We start from the raw sequence: 14,408 nt of genomic DNA, 5'->3' as shown, positions 1-14,408 counted from the left end.
TGGCAGAGGTCTCAACTGACCAGGACAGGGCTTGACAAAGCACTAAACATACAGAGAACAGGACTCAAGGGAGAAAAGAAAAAGATCAGGAATCAAATGGGAGAAAGACGAGAAGTTATTATTTTATTTTTTATTTTTTAAAGGGTATAAGGCAGCACTTTCTGTCAGGGTATTCCATACAATCGGCAATATCTGCTGCATGGAAGACACCATATGCTTCGGGAAGTTCTTCACCAGAGCAGTCACAGCCTGCAAGACAGAAGGACAAGTAAAGCGTGGATAACACTATCACAACCAAATGCTCCTTCAGATACCAACACACCATTGCTGAATTCTCTCTCAGGAAGACGTTTGAGGAGCTTGTTCACTTGGCCACACACAGTACAAGTCTCACCTCAGCCTCCCTTCTTTAAAAAAAAAGGAATTACCAATTCACAAGGAGACAGAACAAGAGCATATGCCCAGCACTACAAAAACGGAGAATAAAACTGACTTTTCTAACAGTCAGAACTCACTACTGCAATTTCTTTATTCTCCACCAAGATGAAATTATACATGTGTGAGAAGGTGAGTAGTGAGAAAGACATATCGCTAGGAGTACAAGAAATACTATGACAAGAACTTCACATTATTAGGCTCACTCCCTCACTGTGTGGAAGGCTTCAAGCAAAAACCATAGAAGATCGAAGCTGCTATGACCAACACCAACCTATTTAAAGAGGTTTCCTCACATGGCCTATTCAAAAGGTGTGCTTTGCAGACCTAATCCAGTTAGGGTTTACAAAATGTGCAAGGTTTCTGATCTGATACTTACATAGATCAACCTCCTCTTCTCCACTCTGCACTTCTGCTGCATTTCACCCACTGTGGTTTATCATCCTTGCTAGTCTTTAGCCCCTCCTTCTCTACATAAAGTCATTCTTTGCATTTGTTTACACCCAGGTTATTTGGATGGATGTGGTTTCCAGGCCCAGATGTTGTCATTCAAATCGCCTGTTATTTGTGCACCCGTTTTTCTCTACTTCTACCACGCTCATGCTCTTTGCATGTTCAGGGATGAACCCCACCTGTCAGGTAGCCATAGGAACAATGTACTCACTGCAAAATCTATGTGGAGGCTTTTGAAGACTCTGAAAGCCACCCCTGTCATTCCACATTTATTTTCACTGCTTTATTTAAAAAATTACCAACACTCTCACAGTACATTACACTTTATTAACCCCAGACTTGCTGGCTGGCAAGCTCAAGTTTAAACCCAATCCTCCTCATCTCCTTCCCTTGCACTATTTTGGATAGAGGCCAAAACCCCAAATGCACCGATCCTACACACAATGAAGAACCTGTGAAGGATTAGTTCGGGTCCTGTTTTAAACAAAACATCAGGGGCAAATACCACCTCTTCCCCATCAATAATTTCTACCCAATTTACTTGTTAGGGCAAGTGTAATGGGGTCACAGGACAAGGACAGGAGGCTGGCTGCATTAGGGGTCGGGTGACCCAAGGGTCCATCATAAAATGTAGCGATAATACTAATCCAGTACTGTGTGGTACCACAGTCTAAACCTACAGGAATATTAGTAAGGATAATTGATCCACTGTGTTATGAATTGATACAATGTGTGTTATGCTGCCTCACAAAGGATGATGCAATTTAGTAGGTGGAAATTTTTTGGAACTGAGTTGCCCAAAGAAACCTGTCATTTTGAGGGTACAAACTCCAGGCCTCTGGTGAAATCAGCTTTACAATTGCCACATTCTCTGAAGAACCTGAACTCTCCATGGGGAACTTAGAATACAGCCCTACTCTTTCACAAAACGACAACCAAAAAGAAGGGAAGGATGGTCAATAAACATCAACCACAACAAGAACCATCAGAACATGATGGACATGAAACTGTCACATCAGCCATGAAAAAATTAAAGCGAGTCAGCAACACTCCAAGCACTGAGATCATAAAAAGGGAAGGCATAACCACAGCAGCACCAATTTCTAAGCACTGCCAGTGCACAAGAGGCTCAGGAGCCAGAGGAGTGCAAGCAACATCCAAGAGCCGGCTTAAAATAAACGCTCTTACCACAGATATACAAGGTCATGTATCCACACATGCCCGAAGAAGAGGAAACACTGGTAAGCATGAAAGGGCAGAGTGTTAAGAGGCGAGTTCTTATAACCTGGAACTACTACCATTTGTTATAGTAATATTTGCACATAGTGCTTGGAAATGCAGAAAGGAGCTTCATGCACCTAACAGAAAATGGAACAAATTCACCAACTCCTGTAACGTAAATGTAAACATGGAAATGGTTATGAAGAAAGGCTCAACCGTACAGCAAAAGTGATATGATGGAGTCGCCACTCTTCCTCATCCCTGCAAGGTATCCAATATCCACAGAGGTAACTTCATAATATAGAAGGCAAAGCTGTTGCTCCTGGACACAAAGAAACCTTGAAAGGAACTTCACTAGCTAAGACGTTTTCCCTGTTCAACTGCAGGGACTGGTGCTTTTTTTATTTATTTGTATCGCACGGCTAATACCCTGGGGCGTTTCGGCGCTTGTCAACAAACATCAGGCCATCCCGGAGATTAAATTAAAGGCTAGAGCCTGAAAATTCAGAAATTATGCAATAAGTAAGCAGATCATCAAGCCCTTCTTAAAACGCATCAAGTCTGACGAGTTTAAGTTTGTAAGGTGGGGGAGGACCGTGGCCGGCAGCCGATCGAAATGCCCGCCGCCTAGTGAAGCTCCGGACCTCCGCAGACTTTCCCACTAATCTGTCCACTCATTTGTAGCAGTGAGCGACAAACAAGCCAGAGGGATCGGAAAACAGCGAGCACCGTTTTGACCCGTTTCGGTACTTGCAGCTCTGCTCAATGCTTTGAATGCAACAGTTCTAATGTCCCATGTAACCGCGCACCCTAACCCGATTATTCCCCAGACCACGAGTCCAGAGCCTGCCATTCATATCCTGGACCGTGAATTGCCTCGAAGATATGGTAAAAAGAGGCTTAGTGCTCCAATTCCTTAAACGTAGAGAGCCCGCGGCAGTACTTCTGCAGGAAACCCACCTTGTAGGCACCACCTGTAAGGCCCACGACTGATGGGTATACAGGGTTACAGTCTATATCCCTCCCGCACTCTACTCAGTGGCGCTCCCGGCACTGGACGCCTTTCTGCTTCGTCTCCCTGAGGGAGAGCTAATACTGGGAGGAGACTTTAACGCGACCCTTAATGATTATCTTGACCGCTCGCCCCCACGCCCACAACACCGTTCCCATTCCAATCTCACTGACTTCCTTGAGACAATAGGCCTGGTGGACATCTGGCAGTCTCACATCCCACACGCACGCCAATTTCCATATCATTCCGGCACCCATAATAGCCGTTCTAGAATAGATCATGTCTTGTCCTAAGCTGATAAAGTAGGACGTTTTGTGGATATAACACACTTACCGCAAGGGATTACAGATCACTCCCCCCATCTCAGCCCAATTCACGAGGAACACTTCCACACACTGCTGTGTTTTCCCGATTTACCCGGGCTATCTAAAAAAAATCCTAAAATTTGTAAAGGCTTGCTCACAGCCACGAAACACTATTTCGACAAAAATGTGTATTCGGTCCCATCGCTCCTTACTCTCTGGGAGGCATACAAAGCGGTCCTACGGGGGCAAGCTATTTCCTTAATTGCGGACCACAAGAAGGAGAAGGCACACATAGTCTCCACTCTCGAACACGAGTTGCAAACACTCACGACTGCTCCGACATTCACACCTGCTCCAGCTTAAAAAAAGGAATACAAGGAGTATTTGTGGGAAGGCGCTAAAACCCGACTGACAGCCACGCGCCATACCATATAGGAGGTAGGGGATAAAGCCGGCCGGCTACTGGCGTGGCTAGACAGATGAGAACGCGCGAGCCGCTGGATAGCGGAACTCCAAACCGCGGCGGGAGTGGTGGTGACGGACCCCCAGGTTATAGTGGATACACTAGTGTGCCACTACTCTGAGGTTTACTCCCCAGCAGTTTAGATGGACCAGGAAGAGGCAGATCTGTTCCTTAAAGACATCTGTCTCCCTACGCTGGCGGAAAATGACTCCAAAATATTGGAGTCAGAGCTCACTATCGAGGAATTAACTTTAGGAATAGGGAGTGTGCAGTCAGGAAAGGCCCGGGGGCTAGATGGCTTTCCAATTGAACTATTTAAGAAGGGCACCACTAATCTCACACCCTACTTATTGGATATGTACAACACTAGCTTGGACAGGGGTGCACTGCCTAAAGATCAGAGAACTGTAACGATTGTGGCCATACACAAACCCGGGAAACCAGCCCAGGACTGTGCTTCCTACAGGCTCATCTCCCTGATCAACGTAGAAGACAAGATTTTGGCCAAAGTTTTAGCAAATAGACTCACACCCCACCTCGCGACTTTAATTCATCCTGACCAGTCGGGACTTATGCCTGGCAAGAGAACAGCCCTGAATTTGATGCGACTCCAGAGTGTACTAGGCCGTAAACACACGATACAGGAAGAAGCTGTGATATTGTCCCTCGATGCCCGTATGGCATTCGATACAGTAGACTGGCCATTCCTATTTGCAGTTTGGTTGCGGACCTGTGCTCTGCTCGTGGATAAAGCTACTCTATACGAACCCTCTTGCGCACGTAGTGGCGAATGGACACATCTCCAAGGAATTCCCGTTAGGGCGAGGTACAAGACATGGGTGCCCGCTGTCGCCGCTGCTCCTCGCCCTGATTTTAGAGCCGCTCGCGGCGTGGATCCGACAAGACCAGATTATTTGCAGACGGAGAGTTGAGAGGATCACATATCCATATATGCTGATGATATCCTCCTATATCTGGCGTCCCCCTACCATTCCCTACATGGTATCATAAATATCAGCAAGGCCTATGGAGAGCGATCAGGTTATACCATTAATTGGAGTAAATCCATACTGTATGGATTGCATGGCCCGATTCCCCACAGGCTGTGCGGTGGAAATAGCAAAGAGCAGCTTTAAATATTTGGGGATCCCTATCACACCCGACTGAGGATTTCATTACGTTAAATCTTCTAGAACCCCTAAAAAGACTGCGCAGAGACACCAAACACTGGCAGGTCCTGCCGCTGGCACGGTTAGGACGGGCAGCACTCTTCAAAATAATGGCACTGCCCCGCTTCCTGTATGCCCTACAGAACACCCCTTACTTGGTTCCTGCAGATTATTTCCGGGACATCGAATCGAAGGTGTCTAAGCTTTTGTGGAATGGGAAACCGGCCCGAATAGCAATGTCCAAATTATTTAGTTCGTGGTATGACGGGAGCATAACATTACCCAACATACAAATGTACTACTGGGCGACCCAGCTGACCGTAATAAACCAGTGGATACACGCACCGCACACCGATCCGGCCTACCATCTAGACAGATTCACGCTAGGGATTGAGGGAATCAACCGAGCATTAGATAACACCAACCGACGGAGGGCCTTGATAGGGTCAACAAAACATACAGTTCATCTCTGGCACACGGTACACAGAAAGCTCGGTTGGAACAAAAAGATCACACAAGCCACACCCCTGTGGGAAAGGGCCATGCTGGGTACACTGCGAAATAGTAAAACATTTGCACGGTGGAATGACATAGGAATATAGCGCGTAGACGATCTTTGGGCCAAAGGGAAGGTAATTCAATTCACACAAGACCAACACGAAATGGCACCTACTGAACTGTTCCGCTACGACCAGATTCGACACACATTAGAGGCAGCTATTCCACCGGACACGGTCCTCCCGGAGGCTTCCCCCTTGGAGGACAGACTGCCGACTGAGCACATGCATGAAAAAGCCACATCCCTCACATATCGAAAGATTGTCAATAATCACCCTGACCCCACACAATCCCTAAGGGAGAGATGGCAGGTAGAAGTGGGTGACATGGATGAAGCAGACTGGCAGAAGGCACTAGCATCCCCGAGAGAGGTGGCAATCTCGTCGAAATTACGCTTAGTTCAACTCAAATTGCTACACCGAATCTACTACACCAGGGTGACGTTATATAAAATGGGAAGGTCAGATTATCTGCTCTGCTTACGACAGTGTGGGGCATCAGGTACATTCGACCACACATTGTGGGACTGTCTTGAAATTGTACTTTACTGGGAGACAGTGATGTCCACTATATCGAATGTCAGTGGCGCCTCAGTTCCTACGGAACCCAGGAGGTGTTAACTGCATATCTGGGAAGCCACAGATCTTAATGCAGGGCAAATATGAGCGACACTAGGTATAACCATAGCTAAAAGATATATTGCGAAACAATGGGGAGCTTGGAGATTGGAGTAAAGACATGGACATGGCGATGGTGGCAGAGAGAGCAGTATACCTACTAAGAGGATGCCCCAAGAAGTGGGAAAGGGTGTTGGGAAAGTGGAATGTCTTTGGAGGTAATATCTGTGCAGTACCGACCAACGATCTATCAATGGATAACAGTGACTAATCATGAACTGTATGTTGATTTCAACTGCATGAAACCTGTGCCACATTGTATAAAGCAGCATGTACCGATGTATAGATGCTACATTGTAATGTGAAGTGATCATTGGTCCCACCGATTTGTAAACCTGATGACATTTGTACCTATTCTCAATAAAAAGAATAAAAAATAAAAAAAGTTTGTAAGGCAGACGATTCCAAAATGTGGTTGAGATGTTTAAGAAGCTTTTACCACCCAAGCTCCACTAGCAAGTGTGAGGAGGATCACAAATTTCTGATCGGGGTATACCAGCAGAAGTGGTCAATCAAATAAGCAGGCCCCTGATTATGCAGTGCCTTAAAGGCGATGCAGAGGGCCGTAAAGTTAATCCGCTTTTTCACTGGAAGCCAATGTAGAGCTTTGAGGGCCAACATGGCCGAGGAATATTTTGGGATACCAAAGAGCAAACAGGCAGCAGAGTTGTGCAAAAGCTGCAATTTCACAAGAAGTGCTTTATTTATACCGATCAGAAGCCAGTTACAGTAGTCAAGCCTTGACAAGACTAATGTAGAAACCACCATTTTCTGTAGTTCTGACGGTGGGTATGGATATATCTTCCTCAGAATCTTCAATGTATAGCAGGTGGATGAAGTGATCGGTTTAACATGATGGGAGAAGGACAGCGTGGTGTCAGAAATGACTCGCAGATTCTTTGCCTTAGTGGCGGGGGGGGGGGGCAGCTCCAAGAGCCACCAATACGAGGACAGATGGATGGATCACTGCCAAAAAGGAGAACCTTGGTCTTATTAGAGTTCAACTTGGGGCAGTCCTCAGACATCCAGCTGCTCATCTGTCACATGCGAGCATGAAAGTTGTGAGCAGTGACCCCAGTGTTGTTTGAGATGGAAACTATGATCTGGGTGTCGTCTGCATATGACACCATGGCAAAGCCATGATATTTGACCAGTCTAGCCAGGGGAACCACATATATATTAAAGAGAGTTGGGCTCAGGGATGAGCCCTGAAGGACCCCATATGGAAGTTTAAAACTATGGGACCTGAGACCTTCCAATTTCCTAGAACTAAAATGTTTTTCAAAGTAATTACCTCATATATACCAAAGCAATTTCCGTACAACAAACGTATCTCCTTCTGGATACAATGGATTCCAAAGGGGACGGACACCTGTATAACAACATCAAGAACCAAAGCTTTGAAATGGCCTGCTCAGCAACAGAGTCCCAGTGCAGAGGTAGGTAAACAGATGCCAAAGGACCACACAAACAGTAAGTAAATTGCAGCTAGAATGCACTCAATGATTCTAGTTTAAACATATGAAACTAATCCACAAACTTTGAAAGAAAATCATGTGTGCACCAGGTGAGGGGCTCTGCGGGCCACCTGATTCAAAATGAAATGGAATACACCTAGATAAGTATCCAGGAATGCCCAGTGCACTACTAACAAGCCACTGTCTAGTGTACACAAAGTTGTCAAAACCATTTATTATGCACAATATTATCGTTGTGAAAAGCGGTAAACAAAACAATTGTCAATGAGTCAGAGTTTTCAAATGAAATCTTCAAAACATGAAGTTGATTGTGATCTGCTTTATGCTTGATAGTCTCAGATGGAAATGTAGTTCAAATAGGCAAACGAATCAGCTTATAGTCAGCATGACAAACAAAATGCTTCACATATCCCAATGCATTTCGGGCTATGAAATGAGCCCTTCGTCAGGGGAATCTGGAATATATCAATAATCTTATTTTAGTGAAAGGTTAAGGTGGCAAGAAACACTGTAATCATCTTTAAAAACAGAGCTCAATAGAAGGCAGAAAAAGAGAAACAAAAAAGCAAGCTAAGAGTATCCACGACATGCAGTGCCAAGAAACAAAACCAGCATCTTGCCTACTAGTGCTATAACTGGAAACCGAATGAAAACAGAAAGAAAAAGACTTAACAAAATGCGGGCACTAAATGTGAAAATCGTGAAATACGTGAAAAGCATGGGACAAAAGTGACCGTGAATCTTAAAAGTGAGTTTAAGTGAATCAAGATCAGAAGTGTACACAGCATACCTCTAACGCTCGAGTTAATGAACTCGAAGCGAAAAGCAAAACCGACAAGAAAACCTGAATTGGCTGCAGAAAAAACAAAAACTGAGAACGAGTGGGCTTAACAGTGAATTGATGAGAGAGAGAGTGAAGTGTATCCATGCTACGATGCTTCCCAATGACAAAATCGAATGTGTTGTTTAAAGCACATTCATAAAGGCATGACAAACACCTGTAATATACGGAATTCGTATGAATGGGGATACACGAATAATCTTGAAGCACAATAAAGTGCAGGCATATAATACAAATGGTGACTCACCAAAAACAGTGGAGACGCGAACAACCGCAACCACAAGGAGGATGCCGGCTACATCAAGTAAGCCCGCGTGTCATCTACGTCTAAATACGGAACGGTTTTAGATGGCAATAGAAATGGGACTGAAATAAGTATGAAACTTGATTGTCAGATGTAAAACATATCAGAAGGACTCGGTTGTGAGATGAGATACACTATGCATAGTAATATAAACTTAGCTCTCTGGACGCAATAGAAACTATCAATTGTTTAAATGAATTTTTAAGAATTTTTAGAAACTTGTATTTACTCTGTTTTAATGAATTTTAGATATAAAATGAAATGTTTTTTTATATGCCTGCTTTTATGATTTTAATGTTTAAAATCGAATAAAGCTCGTTTTGATTGACTGAAGTATGAAACCAACTCGGTGAGATCAACATAAAAATTAAAATTAAGGTGGAGGTGAAATGTGAAAATTAAAATAAAAAATGTGAGAATGAAAATTAGGGTGAGGATCCCAATTTAGCAAAAAAGAAAAGAAAAGCAGAAGCTTGCCTGAACAAAAATGAACGATTCAACATAATAAATATGCGCAATAATAACGGGTACAATTATATACTGTGATATGGTAAGTGAAACATAATAAATGGTTATACATCACAAATCAATCACATATGGAATCAAGTTACATATAAAACCAAATTAACACGAAAGTAACAAAAGGTCAAATGAATAGCCAAATAGATGCCAAAATACACAGTGAGTAAAAACAAAAGTATCAAAGAAATCAATAATGGTGGACCTAATCTAATACATAAAACACCTATCTAATATTCCAAAGAACGAAATAATGAATAGAATTGCAACAATTAATTCGACATTAATTTCATGAAAAAAGCAGAAATCAACAAGCACAGAAGAGCAATATCATAAAAAACAAGACAGTTCAAATTTGTCATTCAATCCTTTCAGGAAAATCGTTTCCATAAACCAAATCCAGTGAGACTCACATTGGGATAAAACTCTGGACATGTCTGTCAGGACGAGTCTCAACCGATTCAAGAACACAAAATCTTAACTGAGCAATCGTGTGGTTTTCAGCTAGCCAATGTTGCGCTAATGGGGAACTGATAGTCTTGGTCCTAATTCTGCTTTTATGTTCTGTAACGCGGGTACGGAGGACCCTCTCCGTCTTACCCACATAATGTAAATCACACAGACATTTTATCACGTAGATAACATGATGACTGTTGCAGTTGGCATTAAAATTTAGAAAAATCTTTTTACCTGAACGAGGGTGTGACAAGCATCTACCTGTGATTACATTGTTACAGTGCGAACAGTTCATACATTTAGACATCCCTTTGTGGGGGACTTGAACACTGACTACGGGTTTGCTTAAAATTTCTTTAAAATTACGTGACCTCTTGTATGCGAATAAAGGAGGATTGGAAAAGATTCCTTTAAAGTTAGGTTCTGATTGAAGCAAATCCCATCGTAGCAAAATACTCTGATCTATTACCTGTTGAGGATAACCTCGACTCAAAAACTTCTTTTTAAAGTCTTGAATGGTCTGCAAGCCTAGCTCTAAATCTGAGGTGATACGCCTGATTCTCGTAAATTGAGAAAAAGGAAGATGACGTTTCAAGGGCGAAAGTTTTGATATAACAAAGCATTATTGCGGTCAGATTGTTTTTAAAAAAAACACTAGTCTCAATAGTAGTGCCTGAAAGTTTGAGCAAAACGACCACACAAGACATTCAGTCATGAACCACATATCCCATTTATACTTGTACTATCGGATTAATACTTTACTGAGGGATTCAGACTTAGTCATCATAAAACATAAGACACTAAAGTTATATGAAAAGGCTGTATGCAAAATGTATGAGCACTTATAAAAACAGTTTCTCACAGCATGAAAAGCATTGTGAGCAGCGGTGCTCTGAGGTTTTTCTAAATTCAATGAGGCGAATACAATCCACAACATAAGCATGGGAGTCATCCCATCTAGAACACCAGTGTGAACAAGCAGGTCTCCAGTTGCATTCGCTCAAGCAACTGATCTACCTTTTGAATTTTTAAGGAGCAATTTAACAGGGAAAAAATACAAAGCTCATAAGAAAAACTACTATCTCTGGTAAAAATGAGCCAAACCTACCACTACTGACCCCAGGCACCAAGGGAAATCAAAACATTGACGGCATTCCCCCCTCAAGGCAAAACATTTTTAAAAAAGGATAAAACCTACTCAAGGTGTCATGAGAAGATTAGCCTGATGTACAATCACCACTCTAACAGCAACAATTCAGCAAAGCTCTAATCCGTTTTGAATCTAAAGCCAGAAAGATCAATTACTTTGATCAGAGGGTACAGAACAAAACAGGTTCTGTAGGGATAGTTATAAATAGAAGACATATCTATGGCTCAGAGGTATAGTATTATGCATCATCAGCAGAGCACCCAGCAGACACTATAGCAATTTAAATATATAACCAGACTAGGACTGTAGAAACAGAATCTCTTAGCATCAAAAACAATTGCAAAATGTAAGGCAAAGAAAATCAGCAGGATTAAGAGCAGCATCCAGCGCTGACTCTGCCTTAAAGGAAATAGAGAAACTGGATGTCTGGATGAGAGGTCAGATATTGAGTTTCAGTCCCAAGGGCTGCTAAATTGAAGGTGCTAGTGCAGCCGCCTACACATAACTCACCCTCATTAACATAAGGAGTGTAACAAGGAAGAGGGATAGAGCTTTAAGTGGATTCTTGGAAAAGCAATGTTAACTAGAGATGCAATAAAAACATTGCAAACACATGTGGCCTCAGAGAACCTCGTAGTCATATGGAAAGACTCCCGGGGCAATTAGCGTGACTCACTTTCTGCAGCCCTCTTAGGACCAAAACTTGTGGCTACCTCAACAGTTAAAATTGTGACTTCGTAAAAATTACCAAAGTAGCTTTGGTCATCAAAGCCAAATTCCAAGCCCTATTCAGCTGCATGAGCATGCAAATCAAAAAATGAACAAAGCCCTCAAAAAAGATCCCTAATTAACAATCATTTTTCATGCTGTTTCCGAATGATAACATGTCACACGTTGCTACCATTGATTATGTTAAAATTGTTCAACTTTTTTGACCAGTTACAATTCGTTATTTATTTTACATTTATTTATTTGGGGCAGTTAACATGTTTCGTCTTTTTTTTATGGAGTTAGCTTAGATATAATATGCTTTGTTCTTTTTAACTGAATTGCTTACTTGAGCTATTGAGTCTATGTCAGGATTATGTATTTTCTTTTTTCGTTTATTAAAACTGAAGCCCATCACCATGGTAACACAATAAAGAACTACATCATCCATGGGTTCTTAGAGAAAAGGACATAAGTATCATGGCTAATCAATAAAGTCAGTCAGTAGTATAACCATCCTCAAAATACAGCACTTCCCGTCTTTGCTGCACAGAAGCCAGATAAGCAGTATTTCTTGAGTAGTGTTATGTTACTGTTGTGGTGCATATTATGTATAGTTGTTAGTTATTAAAGGGTACAACAAAAAACAAAGCATGTGTTCAATCTGGGAAGGGTTGTTTGAGCACATTTTTTCAAGGTTTTGCTTGCAGTCAATGTTGTGCGCTATGATGTTTTTTCTACATGTAATTGGAGTTAATGTTCTGAAAGTTGCAGGATCATCATGAGGCACCCGACAGAACATACAAAAACAAAAATGCTGCATGGAAAAGATGCTTGAACCTTCCAAGACTATGCTCTGTTACCTTTAGAACCTCCATTTTAAGTCCACTATCTGCAGTGGGCCCGTCAGGCATCCGGAGGCACTGGACAAAGGCTTCAGTGAACTGCTGCACCACAGGGAAGATGAGAGCCTTGGCTGCACCCTGATTAGGAGCGACAGAAACGGACTATTAAAGGCACATTCCATATAAAACTAATATCTTACAACTAACAGTGCAGGTAAAACAGAATAAACTTTTTAACCACCTGCAACATACAAACATTAACAGAAAAGAAAAAAATATCTGATGTGCTAAGCAGTAAATTTCCAAATGGGTAGTTGCACACAAATATGAGTGATCTGGTAATACAATGCAATTATTTATTCAGCTTTTTTGACTAGGAGAACCTTAACCAGCAACATGGGCAGCTGTTTTAGGACAGTTTGGGTTGGGATCACTAGGTCCAGGCACAAATAGAGATTTACTCAGTCATATGCCTGGACATGCCCTACTGTCTTGCTCCACAAAAGAACAAGCATTTGCAATGCAATAGGTCTCGCATATACGCGAGTTTGAGCTATTGACATTGTAAATTACGACTTATTTTTGTTTTAGTTTTTAAAACATAAATAAAAGGCATTGTCATTTACAATGCCAATAGCTTAAACTCTTGTAAATGCGAGACCTATTGCATTGCAAATGCTTGTTGGAGTTGTTAGTCATTGGTTACTGACTATCTTGTTTCATACACAATTACTTGTGCTAAACGTAGCTTCAAAAAATTCTATTCAACATTTTGTAAGGATTACATGTCCAGAGGAAAAAATACCACATACTGGTCATTTTATTTTTAGACTCCCAAGTCTAATATAGTTTGGCTGCTGCATTCCACAAAACGCAATGTTACCCTCTAAGACAATATTGATTAAAGACGATGCATCGTCACTGCTAACATTCATTTACTAAATAGCGAACAAGTGAGGATTTTAGAAACCGTAGCTGTCACGTTTCCTGTCACGCTGTAGGCAAGTGGCTTCTTGAGTAACTACCATGAGACCGATCAGCTAGGGCAGTTCAGAACCCCGTCATTAGCCCTGGCCTAGTTAGTTTGTGGCCCATTCTGACCTCGCTCCCATGGCAGGCATGCAGCTCATACCTCTTAAAGGGCTGTTTAGTAGTGTGCACTGCCAAAGCGGCCATCAGGTTCTGAGCAGCTTCTATCATGGCGGGGTTGCTTCATGCTAAATACCATATCACTGGTATTGCAGTGGTACTAGAATGCTGTGTAGGTCAGACCCACTTCTACTCCTTTCTCTACAAAATGGTGTGGGCTGTGGTGTCCAGCTATTTCCCCCAAAAATGCGCAGGGCTTCAGAAGATGCTGGAAGCGCACAGCCCACTTGGCGATACACAGTGTTACCCTTGTAACACCTTTATGTGGATAAAAGCGGTTAGTGTAGGTGATAGAGCAGGGTTTTTCTTTAAAACCGAATACCTGTTTCATTTCCGCATGTTATAATTAAAAGTACTACTGATTAATCATTAATTACTAAAGAGATGTTAAAGTCTTGCCTAACCAACCTTATTAACAAGAGAATTACACGTGGGAATGCTATTGCATGGCTACAATAATAAGTGAACTAAGTTGGTGAGCAACCTGACAGAAATCGATGTTGCTTGTGTAAGGTTATTGTGTTTGCGCTTATAATTAATATGCATTAATGGCATCTGATGTCGCAAATGGCTAGATAAATACATACACATAAGGGTATTAGCAGGGGAATAACACTGATTAATCATTTCCGTGCAGTAATTCTGTTTTATGTCTTATTTCATTT

The 14,408-nt window shown here is 42.2% G+C and overlaps 1 protein-coding gene across 3 annotated transcripts in view; it reads right to left on the bottom strand.

Annotated features, from left to right (window-relative positions):
* The window catches only part of LOC146866700 (importin-9-like), a 372,779-nt gene that overhangs the window by 94,840 nt on the left and 263,531 nt on the right, over positions 1 to 14,408 (bottom strand). For all 3 annotated transcript variants that reach the window (XM_085600471.1, XM_085600450.1, XM_085600461.1), the window contains exons 7-8: positions 12,613 to 12,732; positions 149 to 249 (exon numbers count right to left, since the gene is read on the bottom strand). In XM_085600471.1, coding sequence (XP_085456597.1) covers positions 149 to 249; positions 12,613 to 12,732 — 221 coding nt within the window. The remainder of the gene's footprint in view (positions 1 to 148; positions 250 to 12,612; positions 12,733 to 14,408) is intronic.

Source organism: Triturus cristatus, chromosome 1_2 (assembly GCF_964204655.1).
Source record: "Triturus cristatus chromosome 1_2, aTriCri1.1, whole genome shotgun sequence".
NCBI classification, from domain to species: Eukaryota; Metazoa; Chordata; class Amphibia; order Caudata; family Salamandridae; genus Triturus; species Triturus cristatus.
Note: the sequence above shows the minus strand (reverse complement) of the source record. Positions and strands in the feature narration are given on the sequence as shown.